The 27,331-nt window shown below is 40.6% G+C and overlaps 1 protein-coding gene across 9 annotated transcripts in view; it reads right to left on the reverse strand.

Annotated features, from left to right (window-relative positions):
- The window catches only part of SRPK2 (SRSF protein kinase 2), a 296,676-nt gene that overhangs the window by 78,753 nt on the left and 190,592 nt on the right, over positions 1-27,331 (reverse strand). For all 9 annotated transcript variants that reach the window (XM_026446893.1, XM_026446892.1, XM_026446891.1 and 6 more), the window contains one exon: positions 20,913-21,067. In XM_026446893.1, the coding sequence (XP_026302678.1) occupies positions 20,913-21,067 (155 nt within the window). The remainder of the gene's footprint in view (positions 1-20,912; positions 21,068-27,331) is intronic.

Genomic DNA, 27,331 nt, shown 5'->3' on the forward strand with positions numbered 1-27,331 from the left:
AGAGACGGGGTTTCACCGTGTTAGCCAGGACGGTCTCGATCTCCTGACCTCGTGATCCGCCCGTCTCGGCCTCCCAAAGTGCTGGGATTACAGGCTTGAGCCACCGCGCCCGGCCTAGAACACAATTTTAAATGCACTTGGGGATCAGTAGGAATCCTACAATTGCATAATGGTTTAACATCAGACCATAAATGGCTAGTGGGTATATTTTTGTTTGTTTCTTTTTGTTTTTTTGATACGGAGTCTCACTCTGTTGCCCAGGCTGGAATGCAGTAGCATGATCTCAGCTCACTGCAACTTCCACCTCCCAGGTTCAAGCCATTCTCCTGCCTCAGCCTCCGAGTAGCTGGGATTATAGGCATGCGCCATCATGCCTGGCTAATTTTGCATGTTTAGTAGAGGCGGGGTTTCTCCATATTAGTCAGGCTGGTCTCGAACTCCCGACCTCAGGTGATATGCCCACCTTGGCCTCCCAAAGAGCTAGGGTTACAGGTGTGAGCCACTGTGCCCTGCGTGGCTGTTTTTAAGAGGCTATATCTAGAGATTTACTTGACTCTGTAATTTGGGTAACAAGCTTTTTTGTCTCATATATACAAATACAACTAAGTGTTCAACTTCACTGAATGTATTTTAAGTATACTGATATCCTGTAAATCTCGGACTCCATAACTAAAAAGAGTTAACGTACACTATTACCAAATTTTTTTTTTTTTTTTTTGGATATGGAGTCTCTCTCTGTCGTGCAGGCTGTAGTGTAGTGGCACAATCCAGGCTCACTGCAACCTCCACTTCCCAAGTTCAAGCAATTCTCCTGCCACTAGGCCCACCTAATCTTTATTTTTATTTTTTTGTATTTTTAGTAGAGACGGGGTTTTACCATGTCGGTTAGGCTGGTCTCGAATTCCTGACCTCAAATCATCTGCCCCTCTCAGCCTCCCAAAGTGCTGGAATTATAGGCGTGAGCCACCACACCTGGTCTATTACTAACATTTTTCCTTTATTTCTTACATACATAATGCCAGACACAGCTATTTATCTCTTTAGGATATCTTGACAGAAGAATCCAAACCATTGCTTCAAAACACATGTTGTTATAAAATTTACCCTTAAATTTCTATGGAAACCAAATACATGATCTTTTAAGTCCATTTAACTGTCTAGTTAAGACGCTTAATAGTATTCTGTAAGCTAAGTGTTCCAGAGGAAGGCTACAGGTTTGATTTTTCAAGTATACTTCACATTTTTATGAAAGCAGTCTGTATGTCTATACAGGTCTCTTCCTTGATTTGGGTCGCTAGAAGCTTTTTTTTACTTTTTTCTTTTCTTTTCTTGGAAATTCCCTTCAGTGTTCAAAAGAATGATATTCCCTCAGTGCTTAAATGTATATAACAGTTTGTATGAGATGTGTATAAATGAAGGTCAGTTTGGCTGGATGTAAAATATTTGACTCACATTTTCTTTCCTTGAGTATGTTAAATGTACTTCTCTAGTGTCTTCTGGCCTAACATTTTGCTGCAAAATAAGTCATGTGGTCTTTCTGCCTAAGAATTTTACCACTTTATGTAGGCTGCAATGTGTATTGGGACTTTATGATAGTTTTTATATATTATTTCTAATTCTTTCTTGTTCTTAACCTTCTCCTTGTCTCGTGGGCAAAGGAGGCGTAGATGTTATATGAGATCATCAAAAGGGCTTTTCTCCAGAACAAAGAACATGAGGTTTAGTACATGAACTTGGATGTTGTTTGTATCTACTCAAAAACTTTGGGCTCATTTCTGGGTACTTAATTATGTTTTGGAAAAATAAATGTATAATATATTGAGTTATGAACTGAAGAAACAACTGATCTTAGAATGAGAAAGTCTTAACTGAGTCAAAGTAGAAATCAGAATCCACTTAAGACATGAGATTTATTTTAAAAGAAAAAATAAAAAAAAATAGAAAAAGAATTAAGATTTATAACTAAAAGACAAAATTCTTAGTAACTAAAAAGTTTGACAATTAAAATAACTCAGAAAACAGCTCTCTGGCTGTTTAAAACCAAAAGCCCTAATTATCCACATTCCAACCTCAAAATATAACTAAAATTAAGTTTCTTCCAAAGGTTAGGACCTATTGTTATTTTCAGGCTTCTGCTGTTCACCGAGTACAAGGGTATATTATAGCACATATCCATGCCTGACTCATAGAACTGAAAATATATTCCCAGGCGTATGTTATGCTCTCCTGTAAGAAAAAATAATAAAACATAATACACTGTAAATAATCTAAACTCTAAACTACTCTAATGACATTCTTAATTATTCTAAAAAATGAGAAAGAGAAAAAAGGTCTTAGAGACAAACTGACTACAAAAAGAGTAAGTAAAAGGTCTCTATGTAGAAAACAAAACTGATTTTTGAGCCTCATTTGAAAGCCCCACCGAGTTTTATAATCCGAGAATAATTCATGCTTTCCAGTTTAATCACCATCAGAAAGTCTAACTCATGCACCAACTTGTACATACTCCTTTGTTAGGCACCCAACATAACAATTTAGACATACTTAGTAGACTCTAGGCTTAGAAGGCTTATAATCCACACCAGATGAAAAGAGAATTAGATAAATACATGTCCTAGAAAAAGGGGTTTACTATACCTATATAACTATAACTACATATATTTGGAAGTCTGCATCTTTTTATTGATTTTATTCCCCTAGAATGTTCCCGGGCTCTGGGACGAATATGTCTTTATCAGTCAACTTTAGGTTTAATGTCTCCAAAATACAGGTTTCGTCTTGATTTATATAAGGTATTTTCAAACTACACAAATCTCTGTTTCTATGAATATTGTATCATTTGACAGTAGGAAGAGTACCCTTGCTTATAGGGTTCTTTTTTCTTTTTTAATTTTATTTCAGATTCAGGGAGTACATGTGCAGGTTTGTTATGTGTATACATTACATAATGGTGGGGTTTGGGCTTCCAGTACACCCATCAACCAAATAGTGACCATTGTACCCAATAGGTACTTTATCAGGCCACACCACCCTCCCAACTTCGCCCCTTTTGGAGTCCTCAGCATCTACTGCTTCCATCTTTAAGTCCATGTGTACCCACTGTTTAGTTCCCATTTATAAGAAAGAACATGCAGTAGCTAATTTTCAGTTTCTAAGTTTTTTCACTTAAAATAATGGCCTCCAGCTTCATCCATGTTGCTGCAGAGGAAATCATTTCATTCTTTATGGCTGCTTTATTGATTTCTTGTTGCTGTATTCTGACGGACTGTGTTCTTCAATAAAGGCTGAAACAGTATCTCCCCAACTACCTGCTCTTCTACTATCCCTTCTACTCTGATGTTCTACTATCAAGAAATGGACTCTAAATAATGGATCTGAATGAGTGTCTGATGTGCTTCTAACCAAAAAGAATGTAGTGGATGAGACTGTGTGACTTCAGAGGCTAGGTCATAAAAGGAACACAGCTTCCACTCTGGAAGGTATACATTACCTTTGGGAATTCTAAGTTGCCAGGTAGGAAGTATGACTGCTCCGAGGCCGCCATGCTGTGAGAAAGTCAAGTCATATGCAAAGGGCATGGATAGGCACTCCATAAGGATGTCCTAGTTGTTTATCTTTCTAGCCCAGGGGCCAGATGTGAGGTTTCAGTTAATTCTAGTCCCCAGCCATGAAGCCACCTCAAGCCCTTGAGATGTCTCAGTTGAGGCCCCAGATACCATGAGGCAAGCCATCCCAGCTTTATCTTTTCTAAATTCTTGATACATAAAATCACGAACAAAATTAGAAAGTGGTTTAAGGCTAAGTTTGGGGATAATTTATTATACAACAATAATCACAACGGTCTTTATTCTGCTCACCACAACAGCTATGCAAAACCCCCTCCTCAGTTCTGCAGGTAAGCTGTGCCTTCAGTCTTTAAAAGACTGATCAATTAGCTCCAAAAATCACTCATTTAATTCCTTTGTTGCTGGCCTTTCAACTCTACTCAAACCTTATCTCTTATGCCTAGAAATATGCTCAGATATGTCACATTAAAATAAATGCTTTTTCTTGCACAAATCTGACCCCACTCCCTAGAAGCTACAATCATTTCATTGCTAAATTTCACTGAATAATCTGCTGTGCTTTGCTAATATATCCTCACCTCGACATCTGCCTGACTCATCACTGGCCCCACACATGGGTCTCTAGAGAATTGCCCACAGGTAGTTCACTGTTCCTGTCAGCTTTTATCTTCCTGAAACTGAAATTTAGCTTAAACTAAATGCTATTATTAAATCCTTCCGTCTTGAAAACTCTTTTTTTTTTTTTTTTTTTTTTTTTTGAGACGGAGTCTCGCTCTGTCACCCAGGCTGGAGTGCAGTGGCACTATCTCCACTCACTGCAAACTCCGCCTCCCGGGTTCACACCATTCTCCTGCCTCAGCCTCCGGAGTAGCTGGGACTGACTACAGGCACCCGCCACAACACCCGGCTAATTTTTCTGTATTTTTAGTAGAGACGGGGTTTCACTGTGTTAGCCAGGATGGTCTCGATCTCCTGACCCGTGATCCGCCCGCCTCGGCCTCCCAAAGGGCTGGGATTACAGGTGTGAGCCACCGCGCCCAGCCAAAAACTCTTTTTTTATACCTCAGACCATATAGTCTTGGAAAGACCACCACCATCTCAGTGTGTTACCAACATAGTCAAAATTACTACTGTCCAAGGGAAGGATTTTGGTGTGGATGTCTGACGAGACACTCAGGTTTAAAGGCTCATGGTGAAAATGCATGGTGTAGTAAGCAGAGCTGAAGAGGCCATTGACAGGATCAATCAAAGGTTTAAAAACATAGGTAAAACTCTTTCAGTATAATAGAATTACAGAAGCAAGTAAGTCACAAGAAAAAGTAAACATAAAAGGGACAAAGGTGAGTAAATTATAACCAAGATATGATTGCTGGTGGGAATATACAGTGACATAGCCATCTGGGGAAATAATCTGACAGTTCCTCAAGTGGTTAAACATGGAGTTACCATATGACCCCAGCACTCCCATTCCTAGATACATACCAAAGAAATGAAAACAAATGTCCACTTTAACTCATATACAAATGTTCACAGCAGCATATTCACAACAGCCAAAAGTGAAAACAACCCAAATGTATATGAACTGCTGTGATACATCCAGAAAATGAAATATTATTAATCATGAAATGAATGAACGAATACATGGTAAAACAAGAACGAATCTTTAAAACATTGTAAGTAAAAGAAGCCAAACACAAAAAGTGACATATTGTTTGTTTATATGAAATGTCCAGAATAGAGACAAAAAGTAACGTAGTGATTGCTAAGCGTTGTGGGGGGTAAGGAGAATAGGGACTGACTGTTAATGGACAGTCATTTCTTTCGGAGAATGATGATGAAAATGTTCTGGAATTTTAAAATGGTGAGTTGCAAAATTATGTGAATATACTGAAAACCACACAATTGTACCCTTTAAAGTAGAGAATATTATGTTTGCAAATTATATCTCAATTTTTAAAAATGTATGAGGGAAAAAATAGCCTGTTTTCAATTACTGCTTCCTAGTCAACATAAACCAGACAAAAAATCCCCAACAAAATCTGGAACTTCGTTACTTCATTTCACTCTTTTCAATTCCAGGTTAAAACAGGATCCAAAACAGAGGAAAAAATTTTAACAATTCTACTGAATCCAGAACATCAACACTAAGGAGTGAAATCTGAATAACGAACTCTAAGAATACAGTCCATTTTTAAATTAGCACCAAATGGGAAATAAAAGAGAAAATATATTACTCCTAACAGGTTCTGTTTGTAAATGTTTTTAGAATACTACCTTAGATCCTAAGAAAGAATCAAACATGCCTAGGCCCTTAAAGAGAATTAGTGGATAGCCCCAACTAACAAAATGACTTGCAAGAGTGTTCCAGCTTTTAGCTGGGAGCATAAAAGGAAAAAACCCTTATGCTACAGTGAGCCTAAGGGGGTGGAGGGAGGAAGGGACAGAGAACAAGCAAAGAAGCCACCACATTAATTGTCGACATTTTCTAAACCCAGACTCCAGCTGCTGCCAAGGGACTCAGTCCTTCCCGGAAAGTTAAGGCCACACTGGGGAGAGGCCCTCACTTCATCCAGCAACTTGCACTGCGTCTAACAGCACCAGCCCCACATTCGCCCGCACCACAGCCCCCGAGTTCGCCTGCATCTACTCTATCCTGATTCTGCACGATGAATGAGGTGACCATCACAGAGTCACCTCATTTAAGAGGGTAAGATCAAGGCCCTAATTAAAGCAGGTGGTGTAAATGTTGAACCTTTTTGGCCTGGTTTGTTGGCAAACGCCCTGGCCAATGTTGATAATCGAGAGACTCATCCGTAATGTAGGGGTTGGTGGACCTGCTCCAGCAGCTGCTGCTGCTGCATCAACAGTAGGTCCTGCCCTGTCCAGGGCAGCTGCTCCAGCCGAGGAGAAGAAAGTGTAAGCAAAGAAAAAACAATCTCAGCTGGATGCAGTGGCTCACACCTGTAATCCCAGCACTTTAGGAGGCTAAGGTGGGCAAATCACTTGAAGCTAGGAGTTCTAGACAAGCCTGGCCAAAACGGTAAAGCACGGTCTCTATCAAAAATACAAAAATTAGCTAGGTATGCTGGCACATGCCTATAATCCCAGATGCTCAGGCGGCTGAGGCACAAGAATTGCTTGAACCTGGGAGGCGGAGGTTGCAGTGACTAGGTGACAGAGCCAGACTCTGTCTCCAAAAAGTAAAGAGAAAACGAAGAATCTGAGGAGTGTGATGATGGCACGGGCTTTGGTCTTTTTGTGACTAAAAGTTCTTCTATAACTCTTTTTACAAATTTTTAAAAATTAAACTGGACTTCAGGGACTAGTGGGTGAGGCCACTAGCTATAGGGGTGGTGGGCACACTGTGGCGTGATGGCCCGGGACTGCTGCAGGCATCTGAACTGGTCTCTCACCACTCTCATGCCACATAACTGTGCTCTGGCACTGAGTACAGTGGGGACGGCCCTGTGGCAGGTGCCACAGCTTTCTCTTAGTGGGTAATGGCAGCACCAGCAGCAGCAGGCCAGGAGCAGGAAGGAGGATCACAACAGATCACACCTGGGGACTCCGGTCCGGATCCTGTGCCCCCTCGGGGGACTTCCAGATCCACAAGGGCAGATTATGCAGGGGCTGACAAGTGAGGACTAGAGCCACTGACATTTGGAATGAATGCAAGTATGACCGCCCATCTATATTCAAACAGTATAAACTTTGGGTTACATAACTGAATGTATTCAGGAATGTGTCATTCAGAACAACACCACGGCTGCCATCTCGGTCCACTCCAGGTCAAAATGAACACACATCTTGGTTGCTCTCCTACCTCCCTGACTGCTATGTCTGTTTCTTGTACTTGTTCCTTTCCCTGTTGCATTCCATTAAATTTCTCAAAGGCTTGTCACTGAACAGACTCTCTGCATCCTTTTTTTTTTTTTTAAATCCACTTACGAACCATTATATGATCTGTTTTACCTATCAAATCTATAATATTTGTGTAAGGTTTGGGCACAGTCCACCAGCTGCCTTCCCTTCTGACATGAACCACAGAGTTTGGGGGTCTCAAAGACCATTCACAGGTTCAACGTGCCACACTGTTAGACTATCAGGTGTGGCCCAAGGTACCCAGATCTCTATGCCCTTGGAAGGCTCCAAGGACAAAGGCCAGATCTCTCTTCAGGCAAGGTTAAATTCTTTACTAAACCACCTGCTTGCTGATTCTTCTGATTCTCCAATTCATATTTCTAACCACCTTCTTGATATTTCCATCAATAGTCAAACTCATCAACATTTTCCCCCAAACCAACTGAGACTTCACTGTTTCTACTGATAATGCCAACATTATTTCACCTTGTTTAAAAAGTTATTTTTAATTAGTAAGCCATAATTGTATGCATGGGGTATGATGTGATGTTTTAATATATGTTACATTATTTTTTTCTATAAGGAATTGAAGCAGCTTATAAAACCACAATATAAGATATAAAATTAGAAATTGGGGCACAGAAAAAATAGCCCAGAAAAAGTAAAACAGAATAATGCTACAGTGAAGTTAGGATACAGAATGCATGCTATAAATTACTGTTCACTTGTTAGAGGTGGGCTGCACATTTGGCTCAGAGCTTTTTCATAGCCGAACAATATCCAATGCAAAAAAGAAATGACAACCACCCTGGGACACATAGGGAGACCTCATCTCTACAAACATTTTTAAAATGTGCCGGGCATGTTGACAATCCTAGCGCTTTGGGAGGCAGAAACGGGAGGATTTCTTGAGCTCAGAAGTTCAAGAACAGCCTGGGCAACATAACAAGATCCTGTCTCTATTAAAAAAAACTTAAACATCAGCCAGGCATGGTGACGCAGACCTGTAGTCTCAGCTACTCAGGAGGATAGCTTGAGCCTGGGAGGTTGAAGTAGTAGTAAGCCGTGATCACACTACGGCCCTCCAGCCTAGACAACAGAATGTGAGACTCTATCTCAGTGGGGAAGGGGAAGAAAAGCACTTTCATAATTCAGAGTACACTAAAATAAATGATGCCCAGAAGGTACTATTCTTATTATTATTCCAGGACTTAGAAGTGTGTGGGTTTTTTGGTCACTGCTCTCCATACTCAACAGACTACCGAATAACAAAGACAGTACCTCCATGACATTGTTTGCTTTTGTCTGCTCCTTGTATCTTTTCTCTCTTTAATGTCAATCATCTACAATTTCAAATTAAGCTTCCTTAAATATAGCACTTCCCTCTTTAAAACCTACACTGGTTCCTTTTATCCTTTTGTTAAAACACTTTAGAAAAAAAAAAAAAAAGAGATGAAGTTTACTATGTTGCCCAGGCTGTCTCGAACTCCTAAGATCGAGTGATCCTTCTGCTTTGGCCTCCCAGAGTGCTAGGATTACAGGTGTGAGCCACCATGCCTAGCCCACTGATTCCTTTTAAAAGCACGACTTCTGCTTCTGCTTTTTTTTTTTTTTTTAATTTCCATAAGTTTTGGGGGAACAGGCTGTGTTTGGTTACATAAGTAAGTTCCTTAGTGGTGATCTGTGAGATTCTGGTACACCCATCACCCAAAAAGTATACACTGAACCCAGTGTGTACTTGTGTCCCTCATCCTTTTCCTACCCTTTCCCCCTGAATCCCCAAAGTCCACAGTGTCATTCTTATGCCTTTGTATCCTCATAGCTTAGCTCCCACTTATGAGTAAGAGAACATGGGATGTTTGGTTTTCCATTACTGAGTTACTTCAATTAGAATAATAGTCTCCAATCCTATCCAGGTTGCTGCAAAATTCATTCATTTTTATGGCTGAGAAGTATTCCACACACACCATAGTTTCTTTATCCACTCATTGACTGATGGACATTTGGGTTGGTTCCACATTTTTGCAATTGTGAATTGTACTGCTATAAACATGCGTGAACAAGTATCTTTTTTGTATAATGACTTCTTTTCCTCTAGGTAGATAGTCAGTAGTGGGACTGCTGGGTCAAATAGTAGTTCTACTTTTAGTTCTTTACAGAATCTCCACACTGGTTTCCATAGTGGCTGTACTAGTGTACATTCCCAGCAGCAGTGTAGAAGTGTTCCCTTTTCACTGCATCCATGCTAACTTCTGTTATTTTTTGATTATGGCCATTCTTGCACGAGTAAGGTGGTATCGCATTGTGGTTTTGATTTGCATTTCCCTGATCATTAGTGATGTTGAGCCTTTTTTCACATGTTTATTGGTCATTTGTATATCTTCTTTGGAGAATTGTCTATTCATGTCCTTAGCCCACTTTTTCATGGGATTGTTTTTGTTTTTGTCTTTTTTTTTTCCTTGCTAATTTGAGTTCATTGTAGTTTCTGGATATTAGTCCTTTGTCAGACTGTGAAGATTTTCTCCTACTCTTTCGGTTGTCTGTTTGCTCTGCTGACTCTTCCTTTTGCTGTGTAAACGCTCTTTAGTTTAATTAAGTCCTAGGTATTTAACTTTGTTTTTAATCACATTTGCATTTAGGTTCTTGATCATGAAATCCTTGCCTAAGCCAATGTCTAGATTTTTCCGATGTTACCTTCTATTTTATAGTTTCAGGTCTTAGATTTAAGTCCTCGATCCATCCTGAGTTGATTTTCGTTTAAGGCGAGAAACAAGAATCCAGTTTCATTCTCCTACATGTGGCTAGCCAATTATCCCAGCACCATTTGTTGAACAGGGTGTCTTCTCCCCACTTTATGTTTTTGTCTGCTTTGTCAAAGATCAGTTGGCTGTAAGTATTTGGGTTTATTTCTGGGTTCTCTATTCTGTTCCAGTAGTTTATGTGCCTATTTTTATACCAGTACCATGCTGTTTTGGTGACTATGGTCTTACAGTATAGTCTGAAATCAGGTAATGTGATGCCTTCAGATTTTTTCTTTTTGCTTAGTCTTGCTTTGACTATGCAGACTCTTTTTTGGTTCCACATGAATTTTAGGACTGTTTTTTCTAGTTCTGCGAAGAATGACGGTAGTATTTTGATGACAATTGCACTGAATTTGTAGACTGCTTTCGGCAGCATGGTCATTTTTACAATATTGATTCTACCCTCCCATGAACATGGGATGTGTTTCCATTTGTTTGTGTCATCTATGATTTCTTTCAGCAGTAAAAGCACATATTCTTCTATATTTACAAAGAAATATATGCTCAATGCAGAAAACAAAACCAAGACAAAGAGGTAAAGAAGACAAAAACCAAAACTCTACAATCCAGATGTAACTAGCTACTATCAATGTTTTTTAAAATTCAGATTTACATACAATGAAAGTCAAAGGTCTTATGTGTACGATTCCCTGCTTTTTGACAAATATATATACTCTAATCAATATAGAACATTTTCCCAAAACCTCACTCTGCAAATTCCTTCCCAGTCACATTCTTTGTCAGGTAAATGTATTGCAAAGAGCTTCTCCCAGTCTGAAGCTGATCTTCTCATTTTCAAAAATGTCTTTTAATGAGGAAAAGTTTTTAATTTTGATTAAGTTCAATGAATTTATTTTATAATTAATGTTTCTTATATGCTCGCTAATAAATCCTACCCTATCCCCAAGATTGTGAAGATATTCTCTTACTTTTTGTTAGAAACTTTACAGTTTTAACTTTATATTTAAATATATGATCCATCTCAACCTGATAAAGGTATCTAAAAAAAACTACACATTCACTGTAATATTAGAAACAAGACAAGCAGGGTCTATTCTTACCACTTCTATTCAACCTCATGCATAAAAGAAGGAGGCAAAAAAGAATAATAATTTATAAAGAATCATAAGGAAGAAGAAAACCCTCTATTTGCACTGAAATGATGAAATGATTGTGTGTAGAGAAAACGCAGAGAAATTTACACAGGCACAAACACTAATAAATAAGCAAAAAGCACAGTTACAGGCCATGTGGTCGGTGCATAAGAATCAGTTACACTTCTATAACCCATCAAAATACAATTGTCATTTATAATAGCATTTTTAAAAGTCAAAAAAAGATTAAATATGAGCCAGACCTCCACACCAAAAACTACAAAACATTTCTGAGAACAATAAAGATCTAAATAAACAGACACAATACCATGTTAATGGATTGGAAGATTCAATATTATTAAGGCATATCTAAAATTTATAATGTATAAGCTGACTCTGAATTTATACACAGATGCAAAGGATCTAGACAGGTCAAAACAATCCTGGAAGAGAAGCACAAAGCTGGAGGACTGACACTACCCATTCAAGGCGTGCTATACAAAGCTATAGTAACCAGACCCTTAGAGCAAGCATTGACCAACAGAGGGATGGAGCAGGTGGAGTCCACAAACAAACCCCCATACATTCTGTCTACTGATGGACAAAGGCAGGCAAATCAACAGGTCGGGGGAGAAGTCTTCTCAATAAATGGTGCTGCAGCAACTAGATAAAAGTGTATTTCAAAAAACTACCCCAGGTTTACCCCCTACTGCTGACATTTTGGCACTCTCTTTTGCTAAATATGTTTTTATTTTTTATTTTTATTTTTTTGAGATGGAGTCTCACTCTTTCACCCAGGCTGGAGTGCAGTGGCGCAATCTCAACTCACTGCAACCTCCACCCTCCCAGGTTGAAGTTATTCTCCTGCCTCAGCCTCCCGAGTAGCTGGGACTACAGGTACGTGCCACCATGCCTGGCTAATTTTTTGTATTTTTAGTAGAGACAGGGTTTCACTACGTTGGCCAGGATGGCCTCAATCTCCTGACCTCGTGATCCACCCACCTCCGCCTCCCAAAGTGCTGGGATTACAGTTGTTGAGTCACCGTGCCTGGCCTGGTAAAAATGTTTTTTAAAAAGAGGAGAGATCATAACACCAGGATTCTGTTTCTACTTTGCTTTCTTTTGGTTTTCTGTGGGGATTTTTGGTAATATTTTGAACTGATGCTTTAAAGTTACTTCACCACAAATTTCTCACACTCATCTCTGTCCTCTACAAGATGCTCCCGAACTGCTTTTAAACCTAATCTTCTACCATCAATTTTTAGTTTCCCCATTTGTTAGGAAAACACAAGCAATTAGGGCTTCTCACACCTTGCTCTGCCTCCAGGATTTAGTCTGAGAAGTGCCTCATACTCTCAACATCATCCTATATTCTTTACTGACAAAGCCCCTTTCAGTTTTTTATAACATCACTTCTGATTCCTGTATTCAAATATAACCTTCTTCCTTTTAAGTCCTCACATATCTTCCCTTTTCTCACTTATTATTAATGAACCACACTTAGAAAGATGAAAAAAAGCTATTTGAGCAGTCTATTCATTCAGTCACTATTCAGCAGGCCACAGATTGTTCTACTGGGGAGACAGGGAAGCTAGACAGGTCAAGGCTCTGCCCTTATGTAGCTGATATTCTAGTGGCAAAGTCTACGAGGCCATAATCTAGAAAGTAGGGCTGTTTCTCATTTACCTCTATGTGCCCTGTAGTAAAGTACAACGTTTTGCATATCGTCAAGCCTCAATGAATAAACCATGAATTCACCTGTCATGCTATTTAAAGCTTATATCATAAATATCCTTGTCAATTTAACGCACCAACAGATCAGGAGTCAGAAACTCCTTGGTCTCCATAAAAGAAATGTCATGAGGCCTTATGTAATAGGTTCAAGAGCATCTATTGCTTTGCTCTTGTAGATAGACAGGGTTTCTTTTTAAGGCTTGAAGTAAGCCAAATTAAGCCAACTAATAAATGAAAAGCATAATGAATTAAGTATCTGTGCAGCATTAATGATTTTAAGTGAAAGAACTGTGAATGAAGAAAGGTTATCTTTATATCAAAAGGAACAGATATAAAATACTTGAGCCACATGACACCATTTTAATAGAGAAAAACAGGCATTTCTAAGGCAGAGATTTTCCATCTGGGCACTACTGACACTAGGAGCTGAATAATTTCTGTTATGGGTAACTGTCCTGTGCATTCTGGGATGTTTAGCAGCATCCCTGACTCTGCCCAATAGATGCCAGTACCAGCCTCAGTTACGGCAACCAAATGTCTCCAAACATTCAAAATTGGACTCCCGGGGGTCCAAACTGCACCCAGTGAAGAACCTCTGATATAAGACAGCCAACATTACTTGGCTGTACAAATACTTCTTCTGTTATTCTTTTTACTGTACAAATATCAATTCTAAAACAGCTTTAAGGTTCTCTGCTTTTTTCCCTTAAAAAACAAAACAGGGTAGGCACAGCGACTCACACCTGTTATCCCTGCACTTGGGGAGGCTGAGGCAGGCAGATCACTTGAGGACAGCAGTTCAAGACCAGCATGGCCAACATGGTGAAACCTCATCTCTACTAAAAATACAAAAATTAGCTGGGCATGGTGGTGCATGCCTGTAATCCAAGCTACTCAGGAGGCTGAGACAGAAGAATTGTATGTACCCGGGAGGTAGAGGTTGCAGTGAGCAGGGATTACAGCATTGCACTCCAACCTGGGTGACAAGAGTGAAACTACGTCTCCAAAAAAAAAAAAAAAATGAAGCTGTAAAAAAAATAAAATAAAAAAAGTCATAGACTCGGAGGATTGGGGGGCAGGCAGGGAAGGAGAAAGGGAGGATGGATGCCAATGCCAGCGAATAGCCACCAACAGTAAATTTTGTGAGTTATTAAAATTCAACCAGACTACAGTTTTCACAGATGGAAAACAGACACACCTGGGTAAAGGCAATCTGTATATAGGAAGGAACGCATCGACATGTTTCTAGAGTGTGTAATTATAATATTTTATGCTGTATTTTGAACAAAATATTGCCCCTAAGGTTTTACAGGTATGAAATGTATGCCACTCAAATGGGTGTGAGAGATAAGTACTCTGGAGCACTATGGATGATTTTAAGAAAATGTGAGGCAGAAACAAAGGCCCTATATTCTGATTATCCAGTCAGCATGCCAGCCTGCTCATGCTGACATGCCTTCCCAGATCCATACGAACATCAACACTCTACCTATTCCTTACTTGCTGTACAACACTAGAGAAAATGCCTTTATAAACGAACAATACGTACCGCATTGTAGATGGCTCAAATGCAGTGGAGTTAACAAACTACAGGGCCTTGACCAAAGGGAACCTTTCAGACTAGAGAGGAGGAGATACATGAACAAAGAAATAAATGTACAATTCCACACTATAAGTTGGGAATGGGGAGAGAAATAAATGTACAAGTCCACACTATAAGTTGGGAATGGGGAGGACAATACTGCGGGTAATAAAGGAAAGGGTCTGACTAGAGGTTGAATATAGGCATTTCTAAGGAAATGACATGTTTCATACCAAGTCAGACCACAGCTATTGATGTCTCCAGAAATAATCCAAGAGATGAAAACTGTACAAAGGTGCCAACTTATCTAAGAATGATTTAAGAGAGCAACAAAACTCATGTCTGAGGACAGCGAGTACAGGCAGCCTGATATTGCAAGGCGATGTTCCTAGAGTCACCATTTAGTACATCCTTGTAGCAGGTATATGCTAAGGGTTCTGGAAAAAGAACATAAGGTAGTTCAAAGCAATGATCCCGCTTACATTGCAAGTATAGTATGAAGGGTGGCTTCATGTGGTTGTATCCTTGGAGTTTTAGAAAAATGATACACGCAGACCTTACAATGGAGCAGACTTTAGTGTTCAATGTGCAGAAAAATCACCTGACGAATTTGTTAAATATTTGGAGTCCTAAGTCCCACTCCCAAGGATTCCAATTCAGGGGTTTACAGTGCAGCCTAGGAACGTTTACCAGGCACCCCCTACTGCCTCTGAAAACCCCACATGAAACACAAATGTTCCCACAAGAGGAGGTCTGGCTGTGACACAGGTTTTTTTGCTAAAACTCATGAAACAAGCATGTATTACACAAGGCCTCCTGACAGTGTTTGTTTACAGGCTGACCCTGTCCCTGATCCTGGTAATCCCCAGGGCTTGGAAGCAGAATCTGAATAAACTGCACAGCCTGCTACTACAGCTTGTGCCCAGACAACAGAACAGAGGTGATATGTAAAAAAGATAAGCCGTGCTGACAGCTCTCTCTGCAGAGGTTAAGGAAACACACCCAACATGAGACATGGTCACGGAGCTAAGGGAGCCAGCACTGATGGGTATAGCATGAACTACAGATGGGAACACACCGAAAGAAGAACAATAGGACAGAAGAAGAGTGAAATTCATATTTCTTAAGAGCCTCGTATCAGATACTGTTATGAACTTCATGTATTTCATTTAAATCCTCATAAAAATCTTAGGTATTAACATTAACATAATTATATCATAGATGAAAAACCAAACGCTAAAGAGAAAAGAATCTGTCCAAGAAGACGGAGCTACAAAGCAACACAGCCAGGTTTTGAAGCAAGGCTCAGGAACCAGTCCATAATGCCGCAATCTTCTTGGAGATCTAAGATAACGCGGGTAGGAACACAGCTCTGAGGAAATGAAGAGTCCCACTCCAGAGAGAATACCAAGGCAAGCTAAGTATGCAAGAGCAATGAACAATGCTTTTGCAAAATCAGAACTTTAAATATGGATCCTTTTATTAAAACAGCTGAGGGTTCATACATTTTAAATAAGGGAAACTTGTACAGATGAGGTAAAAAGTTAAGATGTAATCTAGCTAATCATATACGATGAAGGCTTGCTGCAGCTCTTGCTGAGTAGTGGGATCACAGCTGACTTCTGCCGTCCAAACCCAGTGTCTACGTTTCCTGTGATGAGCAAATTTTACTTTTAAAAAGAAATATATGTGATGTCTTTTGTTGCTGATTTTTTTTTAATCGTATTTTGAGGAAACTGAGAAGTAGCTGAGGGCAGAGACTCTCCAGGAATGAAGTCAATGAAAACAAGAGGAAGAGCTGAAATATCAGAAGACAAATGATACCTCAGATTACTTAACACACACCATGAGCCTGGGAAAGCTCTCTCTCCCCTTCCCATCCTGGACTATTCAATCCCAAGCCATGAGGCAGGGCCAATCAACAAAGGATGTCAGACCACAACTTAGGTGAGGAGGGAAGGGAGAGACATAGTGATGGCCACTGGTGACTCATACCATACAGGGAAATCAGTCAACTAAGTCAACGCAATGAGGATGGGGAGAGCCCAGACTCTTCCTACCAGAGAAAGAAACCACAAAGATGGAAAGGAAGAAAACTGGGCTGAATCTTCTGGTACTAGATGTATCAGATTAATAAACTCATGGCTTTCAACACACACGTAAATATATAAATTAATATAAACATAAAGGAAGCAGGTGCATATGTGTGTGTTCCTAGCTCTGTATTGAGATCTGAAAGTGACAAGCCAAAAGTAATAAGCACACCTAATGTCCAGGTCTAGCTTTCTAAATATTATTATTATTATTTTTTTTTTTTGAGACGGAGTCTCGCTCTGTTGCCCAGGCTGGAGTGCAGTGGTGCGATCTTGGCTCACTGCAACCTCCGCCTCCTGGGTTCACGCCATTCTCCTGCCTCAGCCTCCTGAGTAGCTGGGACTACAGGCGTCTACCACCACGCCCGGCTAATTTTTTGTATTTTTAGTAGAGATGGGGTTTCACAGTGTTAGCCAGGATGGTCTTGATATCCTGACCTCATGATCCACCCGCCTTGGCCTCCCAAAGTGCTAGGATTACAGGCGGGAGCCACCGTGCCCAGCCTATTGTTTAATTTTTAAAAGAGCAGGATTCTCTGTGGAAAGAGTAGACTCCCAGGCTGAGATAGGAAAAATACAAGATGAACCTGGTATATCCTACTGCACTTGAAGGTAAAGAAATGATCAAAGGGCCGGGCACGGTGGCTCACACCAGTAATGCCAATACTTTGGGAGGCTGAGGCAGGAGAATTACTTGAGGTCAGGAGTTCAAGACCAGCCTGGTCAACATGGTGAAATCCTATCTCTACTAAAAATACAAAGGTTAACCAGGAATGGTGGCATGAGCCTGTAGTCTCAGCTACTCAGGAGGCTGAGGCATGAGAATTGCTTGAACCCAGGAGGTGGAGGTTGCAGTCACACCGAGATCACACCACTGCACTACAGCCTGGGCGACAGAGCAAGACTTCATCTCAAAACAAAACAAAAAAAGAAACGATCAAAGAATGATTGAGGCATTTCAAAAGGACACAGAACCAATCTGAAGGGGCTCCTAAGATCCAAATTTGGGATAATGTAAGCATCAAAACATATAAGGAGAGTAACTGATTATAACCCACTGAATAACACAGAGATCCATGAATTAATCAGTCCATCTAAGACAGAAAGCCAGCCCAGGGTGGGGGCAGGGACAGGGATAAATATTTGAATGGGTTATATATGTAGTCTCAAAGTAACTCTCAACAACATACTACTAGGGGAAAAGAATAGCTGCCAGAGATATCTGGCAGACATAATCTTGATCAAGTGAAGGCAGCAACTCCAATGGAATAAATCAAACCTGTGTACCATCTGACAGGATTTAATGCAAAAAGACAACATCACTACTGTGGCTACAAATTGAGAAACATACAAAATAACTGGTCTACAATCTTAAAAAATGTCAAGGAAATGAAAGCCAGGAAAACATTGAGGAACTGTTCCAAATTAAAAGAAATTACAGAAACAAGAAAACAAAATATGCGATTCTGCCACAGATTCATTACATATAACAGACAACACTGGGCAACTGGCAGTACCTGATAAGCCCGAGAACTGAACAGTAGTGAAGTATCAGTGCTAAATGCCTGATCTTGATGGCTGTATTTTGATTTATAGGAGAATGTACTTGATTGTAGGTAAAATGTACTAAAGTATTCAGGGATGATAAAATACCATATTAGTAATTTTACCTCAACCAGTCCTGGCAGAGGGTGAGGGGACTTATCTCTTTATCCGAGAACAAAAAAATGATATAAGGCCACAGGTCTTATTCCAGACATTCCCCATCAATTCCTTGGACTCCCTGAATATGTATATGTCAGTAATCTTATACAAACTGTTGTGGAATATACCACAAAATTCATAGAAGGGCATCTGTCACATGTAATGCTAACTAAAGATACAAGTTACTTACCAAATTCGGGAGGCTGGCATGGGCATAAGGAGAGAACCTTACTGTCTCTAATGACCTTAATAATGATGCTGACTTTAATACTCTATGAAATTTAGAGTTCAGTGAATGTTACCTAGAATCAGCCCTGGCTGTGGAATACTTTATTCTGAGCCCTTTATTTGGGGTTTGGATGTCCGCTGTGCTGGTTCCCAGAGATAGTAAGGGGATGAGAGCATTAGTTACATCTACTGACCCAAATACTTAAGATCCAGATGAGTGAGACAGTTTTCATTCCTGCTTGGTAGAGCCTATTTGCTGAGGGGAATAGCTCTTAAGGAATGGTTCTAGCCAGACCCTATCTCTACCAAAAAAAAAAAAAAACTTTTAATTAACCAGGGGTGGTGACACATGCCTGCAGTTCCAATTTCTCAGGAGGCTGAGGTGGGAGGACTGCTCAAGCCCAGGACTCAGGAGGCTGAGATGGGAGGATTGCTCAGGCCCAGGAGGTTGAGGCTTCAGTGAGCTGTGATCATGCACTGCACTCCGGCCTGGGCAACAGAACAAGACTCGGTCTCAAAAAAAAGAAAAAACAAGGAAAGAAAAAAGGCGGTTTCCTACAGATGAACCTAATGCTGGGCCTCAGCAGCAAAATCGAAGACAGTATAAGAAATGCAGAATAAAGGGAGGACGGAAAACACCTTCCTGTTACCTTTCAAACTGGCTCTATCTTTTACTAGACTGCATAGACCTTTGGGGTCATAACCACTATTCAGACAAATGCTAAGTAAGATCTACTCTCTCTTTTCTAAGGAAAACACTGATTCTCTGTGTAAGTATGTGCACCTATGAAAGAATCAGGTTAGAGTAGATCAGTTCCTACACTTTTGGAGCACAGTAACTTTCTCTTCCTCTTAGCAGGTAACTAAATGTACACGGTTCCTGAACCAACACACAAACGACCTACACCCACTAGATAAATGATGAATTAAGATACACATACCCCAAAATTCATTAGTGCTTTATGTCCTGAACATATCTGCATTTTCTGCCATGTATTCTAATGCTATATAGAATCTGATTTACAGTTTTAAAAATCTGCAGCAAATAAATTCATCTCACCCACTGCTCAGGAGCTCCAAATTCCTGAAAACTAATGTCCAAATCAGTAAGTTAAGTGACAACGAAGCAGCTGAATAAATAGTCATTTCTCTTTCTCCTAGATTCTCAGAATTGGGTCTACACAAAGCATGGTGTCTAGACCATATTGTTGTTAATATTCATCACACAACATGCTTGCCCTTTAGGAGTTTAACTCTTGGTCTTTACAAAGCATCAGTACAAGAACACTCCACTTGAATAGTTTCTATGTCTTCCGTGAAATCATAGCTGATAACATAACCCACTACATCATACAATGGCAGAGCCCCACAGAATGTCTTTTTCGTTAAGTACAATGCCAGGAAAGAATCTTTCTCTGTAAACAAATGTGCATGCTTGCTTCCCACAGACAATGAATGCTATGTAATTCAATGCTATACAGAGAAAGGGATAGTTTTCTTTTATCCTTAGCAGTCAGAAAACAGAAAGTCAAATACAGTACACAAGAATTATCATCAGTTCCCCTCAGAAGCCTGGTACACTTTCTCCTCTCTATGTTCTTTTATTATTTTTATTTTTTTATTGTACTTTATTTTTTTGAGACAAGATCTGGTTCTGCCACCCAGGCTGGACTGTAGCAGCACAATCTCAGCTTACTGAAACCTCTGCTTCTAGGCTCAAGCGTTCCTCCCACCTCAGGCTCCCAAGTGCCTAGGACTACAGGACCTTACCACCATGCCCAGCTAATTTTTTGCACTTTTTGTAGAGACCGTGTCTCACCACGTTGCCCAGGCTGGTCCTGAACTCCTGAACTCAAGCGATCTGCCCCCTCTCGACCTCCCAAAGTGCTGGGATCACAGGCTTGAGCTACCACACTGGCCCAGTGCTCTTTTTAGATGGTTTATTATGTCCTCTAACTGTCCTGCTGTATACTATCTTTAATTCTAACAGGTTTAAGTCCTTTTGAAAGTACCTGGAATATGTATGTCCAAATATATGTATTTTCTATCTCTTACAATCACTTAAATTTTCTGATATCAGTTTCTACGCAATGGCCTAAGAATTTAAAACGATAATGACACAGGAGGCTAAATTAATGAAGACTAAGCAATTTGCATCACTACCTTGTCCCTTTGTCCATTCCCCCAACAAATTACCACATAGCCCAGTGGGGAAGGCAAGCCCCACACCAACATGTTCGGCATGTCACCTTTGCAGTAGTCCGCAGGGTCCTCTTGTTCCTCATCATCTGATCCCAGGATCTCCTCCTCTGGCTCCGGGGGTGTGGGGTCTGGCAAAGGTGGTGGTGGTGGCGGTGGTGGTGGAGGAGGAGGAACTAAAGGAGCTTTCTGTTGCGGCTCCGGCCTGAAAGAGCAAAGAGAAAATTGCTATTTACTTAGAAGTACATCTTGCAATATGGATGCATGTGAGCATTTCTTAATATGGGGGAAAAACAAAACTTGTCACATACTAAGAAGAAATGCCATTTAATGTCATTTCACCCATTTTAGTTGAATTCAAGTAAGTTTCAACATACAGGCCAGGCCAAAAAAAAAATCTGCCCTTATAAGCTAAGGAATTTTTTTTTTAGGTATCTTTTCACTTAGAGCTTCAAGAACTACCAATGTTGTGAAATTTCAGTGCTCCACTTAAGTCCTACCAATCTTGGGAAATTTAAGTGAAATGAAAGCATATTCCATGGTACACAGCCTTATTGGTTAGAAAACATCACAAAGATTATAAAAAGACAGGTGCAAGCAGCACTCAACTTTTGAAAGCTTATTTCCTGTTATTTGAAAATCAGAATTCTTTTCCCATAGAAATAGTAGCAATGACGTTAGGTTTCAGTAACTCATAAAAGCTGATTAATATACACTGTAGCTAAAATATACAAGATTGCCAGAAAGATTCTTGTACTTCTATAAGGCCTGTTAGAAGTAGTTCTGAATGTATTCTGAAAGTGGTGTGTGGGTGTGGGTGTGGGTGTGGGTGTGTGTGTGTGTGTGTGTGTGTGTGTGTGTGTGTCTGTCTGATTGATTGATTGACTGAGATTATTCCCTTTCAGGGCTCTATGAGGAGAATGGTTCATAATGGAATTCACTTACTATTTCTAACCATGCCCCAATGGGGGGAAATAGGACCCTACAGTCTCAACCTGGATGCCAGAAGCACTTCTCTCCTTTAAGCTATCCTACTAATAAAACTGCCACTGAATGCGTGAGCTGAAGATGACGGCTGCTGTGGAAAGGCTGCTTCAAGGGTCAGTTGCCCAACATCTGAGTGCCTTTCCTTGGGGCATTTCTTCCACTGCAGCCCTCAGGCCTGCTACATCCGGAAGAACGAGCTTGACAAAAATATTGTGGTCTGGTTCTGGTCAAGCAAAATTCTTTAGCACCAGTTCCTCATACTATGCAACTGCTGTCACCCAGCATGCGCCCTATTTTAAGGGTATAGCCGTTGTCAATGGAGAGTTCCAAGACCTAAGCCCTAGTTGTTGAGAGCAGGTGGAATCTTGGTGTTATTGCTAGATTTTCTTTTAGAACACTTGCTCTCTGCCCAGTGGAAGACTGATTCTGGATCCTTTCTCTCCTCACTGTAGCACAGCCTGGGGCATACAGTCAAAGCTCACTCTTCAGCCCTGGAATCTTGAGAAGGTCAGGGTCACAGCAATACAAGTTCATCTGTAGCTGCCACTAAGAGACAGGCCAAAAGAGCTGCCTCAACCACTGCTTTTTTTTTTTTTTTTGAGACGGAGTCTTGGTCTCGCCCCGGCTGGAGTGCAGTGGCGCAATCTCGGCTCACTGCAAGCTCTGCCTCCTGGGTTCACGCCATTCTTCTGCCTCAGCCTCCCAAGTAGCTGGGATCACAGGCACCTGCCACCATGCCCAGCTAATTTTTTGTATTTTTAGTAGAGACGGGGTTTCACCATGTTAGCCAGGATGGTCTTGATCTCCTGATCTCATGATCTGCCTGTCTTGGCCTCCCAAAGTGCTGCAATTACAGGCGTGAGCCAACGCGCCTGGCCGCCAACCACTGCCTCTTCTAACCTGGGCCTCTAAACCCTTGTCCAATCTGAGAGCCCCCAACACAACCACTAATGTACATGGCTTGCCAACAAAAAAACCCACATGGCCACAACTGAAGGAAGGAGTAGGAATAGAAGGCAGCAGAAATACCCAACATTATGAGGAAGGGGTGGGGATCACACACAATAGGTCAACTTAACGGTGAATAATCAAAGGTATGAATATCTTTAGCAGGACAACTAAAGAATATTTATAAGCTGAAAATGTATTGATTGCTGTTACCCAGTTCCCTGGGTAACAGACATCAGGACTGTGGTGGTGATAACACTCCGAGTTAATCACTCTCTTTCAAGAGTCCTGAAAGAGAATAATACTCATTCATTCTCTCTCTCTCTCTCCCTCTCTCCCTCTCTCTCTCACACACACATCACTTCCAGATTACATTCAAAACTTCCAACAGGCCTCACAAAAGTACAAGAATCTTTCTGGAAGCCATGTAAATGCTCATTTCGTTTTAACATATGTGCCCTCACTGAAAGTAGAATGGCCCCAGGCAAAAGAGATTTCTAAAGGAGGAAAGGCAGGCAAGGAACTTCCCCAGCCGGAGGAAAAGGTTTGAGATGACGTCCAAAAGAAGCACAACCCACTCCTTCGGGGTGTGGGCAGAATCAATTTGTCTGACACATTTCCTCAATCAGAAATACTTTGAAAGCTAGCTGTTTCTTCCTAACTCAGAAACTTTATATAAAAAATGAGTGCATTCTCTAAAACACACACACACACACACACACACATACACACACAGAGAGTGTGCTGTAGAAACTACTTGAAGAAAAGACAAGAAATGATGGCTCTTGTTCTGCCAGTGCAGGGCACTACTGTGCTTGGCACAGTGGATTCTTGGACTGGACAATTCACTGCTGTGGGGCTGTCATGTGCACTGTGGGATGCTTTTCACCATCGCTGGCCTCCAGCCACTATATGTCAGTAGAACACAGCCCCCCACCCCCACCCCACCACCCAGCTGTGGCCATCAAAAATGTGTCTAGACAATGACAAATGTGTGTGTGTTGCGGGAGGAGGGGAAACATGCCCATTGAGACCCACTGCACTAGTAGCATTTTCTATATATGGCTTTACCTAAATGGAGTAGAGTGCAATATGGAGAAGAGATTCTAATTTTCACGGACCATTCTCTCTCAATTGAGAGGTTCCAGCACCTTCATTATAATGTCTCTCTCACTTATTCTTTACCGACTTGCTGAGCTGCCCACATGGCTCAGACCCTCAAAATTCTCAGACCCTGCAGTCTAAGTGTGTAGGCACTTCTCATTCCTACAGTGAGGGCCACACTGAATAGGCAGACAGAAAGCTTCTCAAAAGCCAGCTCTACCAAATGAAAAGTGGTAACCTTAAGTATAGAGGAGGTTTAGTAATGCTGATTAATAGTTCAACTGGCCGTCGTATCAAAACATCTAGAACTGTGCTGCCCAATACAGTAGCCACCAGCCACATTGGGATATCAGGCACATGAAGTAGCTAGTTCAAACTGAGATGTACTAGAAGTATAAAATACATATTAGATTCCCAAGACTCAGTAACCAAAAGAGTAAAAATATTTTATTAATAATTTTCTACTTGCTAGATATTAAAATGTTTTATATGTGAATATTTCTAGTGGATGGTACAACTCAAGACCTTTCAGATCCAACCTGTACTGAGGGGCATTTCAGCCTCACATTGAGAGATTCCTGTCCATAAGTGATGATTATCTGTTCCACAACTTCTAATGACCTACTTCATACTAATTATCACCAATTCTCAAATCACTCAGTTCATCATAGAAAGCCTCGGTACAATGCAACCGCCAATTCTTTTTCATCCCTCCATCCTTGTTACTGTCTACCACATAGGAAACCCAGGTAAATTTCTCCTAGGGCAGAAACAGAGAAGTGAAAGCCAAGCCATATTGTCTTAGAGCTGGATTCTTTTATTTTCATTTTGAGACAGGGTCTCGCTCTGTTGCCCAGAGTGGATGGAGTGCAGTGGTGCATTCACAGCTCACTGCAACCTTGAAGCCCTGGGCTCAAACGACCCTCCTGCCTCAGCCTGGTGGGTAGCTTGGACTACAGGAGTGTGCCACTATGCCTGGCCAAGGATGGCTTCTTTAAAGTGGTTTCTGATGGCTTCTAGAGTACTGCAAAGCCTGGTTAAATTGCAACACTGTAAAAGACCAAGACATGATGGGTTATCTCACCAAATACACACTCATTAAATCTATCAACAGATTAAAAAAAAGCAACTTTCATCAATCCTAATGAAAGCCATCAGGAAGCTATTTCACATAGAAATTATTAGAAGTATATAAGCAGCAATGGCAGAGGAAATGACCCATAAATATTTTCAACAAGAATACCAAAATAACTAAATGGTAAAAGAACAGTCTTTTCAACAGTGGTACTGCAACAAATAGACACTCATATGCAAAATAAATAAAGTTAGACCTCTCTCACACACACAGACTTTATATGAAAGAGCTAAAACTATAAAACTCTCAGGAAAAAACATAGGAGTAAATCTTCACGACCTTAGGTTAGGCAATGCTTCTTAAATATGACACTGAAAGCATAAGCAATACAAGAAAAAACAAATGGACTTCAAAATTTTAAACTTTTGTACTTCAAAGGGCACCATCAAGAAAATTTAAAGGTCACAGAATGGAGGGAAGTACTTGCAAATCATAAGTGGTAAGTGACTTGTGTCTAGAATATATAAAGAACTCTTCTGACTCAATAAGACACACCAATTTAAAAATGGATAAAAAGGATTGGAAAGACATTTCTCCAAAGAGGATATACAAACGACCAATAAATACAGGAAAAGATGCTCAACATCGTTAGTAATCAGAGAAACGGAAATTAAAACCACAATCTGATACCACTTCATACCCACTAGAATGGCTACTAAAAAAGGTCAGATAATAAGTGTTTTAAAGAAGGATGAAGAAGTAGGGCTCTTCAAACATTGTTGGTGGGAAGTGTAACATAGCATAGCCATGTTGGAAAACAGTCTGGCGGTTCCTCAAAAGTTTAAATATAAAATTACCAAATAACCCAACAATTCCACTCCCAAGTATATACCCAAGAGAAATAAAAGCGTATGTCTAGCAAAATCTCATCCACGGTGTTCAAAGAAGTATTATTATTTTTAACAAGAAGCAGAAATAACCCAAACGTCCCCCAACTAATAAATAAAATGGGGCATATCATTACAAGGGAATGTTATTCAGTAATAAAGAGAAAAGAAGCACTGATAGTATGCTACAACACGGATGGATCCTCCAAAACTTTGTTGGGTGACAGATGTCAGTCTGAAAAGACCGCAGGTTGTATGATTTTCCATTTTCCATCAAACGTCTAGAACAGATAAATGTATAGAGATAGGGTAAATCAGTGGATGCCTATGTTAAGGGTTGGGGGAAATGGAGAAAATAGGAGGAAAATGGGGACTGCTAGTAGATATGGGATATCCGTTAGGAGGGATGAAAATGTCCTAATGTGGTAATGGTTGTACAATTCTGTGAACATAATAAACAACACTGAAATATATATGTTACATAAGCAAACTGTATGTTATGTGAATTATACTTCAAAAAGCTATTCTTAAAAAATAAAAGAAGCCAGGTGTGGTGGTGCACACCTGTAGTCCCAGCCAGTTGGGACACTGAGGCAGGAGGATCGCTTGAGCCCAGGAGTTTGGGGCCAGCCTGGGCAACACAGCAAGACCTCATCTCTACAAAAATAACAATATATTTTTAAACAATAAAAGAAAACCCCAGTACAGCTATAGATATTTTAAATATCCAACACTATACCATTATAAAATGTATGACTTCAAGATAGTTAGAAATATCTATGTGGAGATTTAAGCAATCAATATGCATAGTTTCTTTTACCATAAGCTCAGCTACATTCAGAGTGAAAATTAATCTGTAATTCTTTAAGAAGGAGACTGAGATTTTATCTAAAGATCCAAAATTTAAACAAGGTGTTAATTTAAGAACATGTTTTCATGTACTATAAGAAATATAAAGAAATATACCACTTTAGGCTGGGTGCAGTGGCCCCCACCTGTGATCCCAGCACTTTGGGGAGGCCACAGCGGGTGGGTTTATCAGTTGAGCCCAGGAGTCTGAGACCAGCCTGGGCAACCTGGCAACACCCTGTCTCCACAAAAACTACAAAAATTAGCTGGGCATGGTGGCACACATCTGTAGTCCCGGCTACTAAGGAGGCTGATGTGAGAGGATTGCTTGAGCATGGGAGTCTGCAATGAGCTGAGATCACAGCACTGCACTCCAACCTGTGTGAGAGAGTGAGACCCTGTCTCAGAAAAAAAATAAACAACAAAATAGAAAAGGAAAAATGAAAGGAAAGGGGAAAGGGGAAAGGGAAGAGAAGGGAAAAGGAAAAAGGAAAGGCGAAAGGGAAAGGGAAAAGGGGAAAGGGGAAAGGGGAAAGGGGAACAGGGGAAGGGGGAAGGGGAAGGGAGGGGGAAGGGGGGGGGGGGAGGGAGGGGGAGGGGGGGGGGGGGGGGGGGGGGG

Source organism: Piliocolobus tephrosceles, chromosome 8 (assembly GCF_002776525.5).
Source record: "Piliocolobus tephrosceles isolate RC106 chromosome 8, ASM277652v3, whole genome shotgun sequence".
Lineage (NCBI taxonomy): Eukaryota > Metazoa > Chordata > Mammalia > Primates > Cercopithecidae > Piliocolobus > Piliocolobus tephrosceles.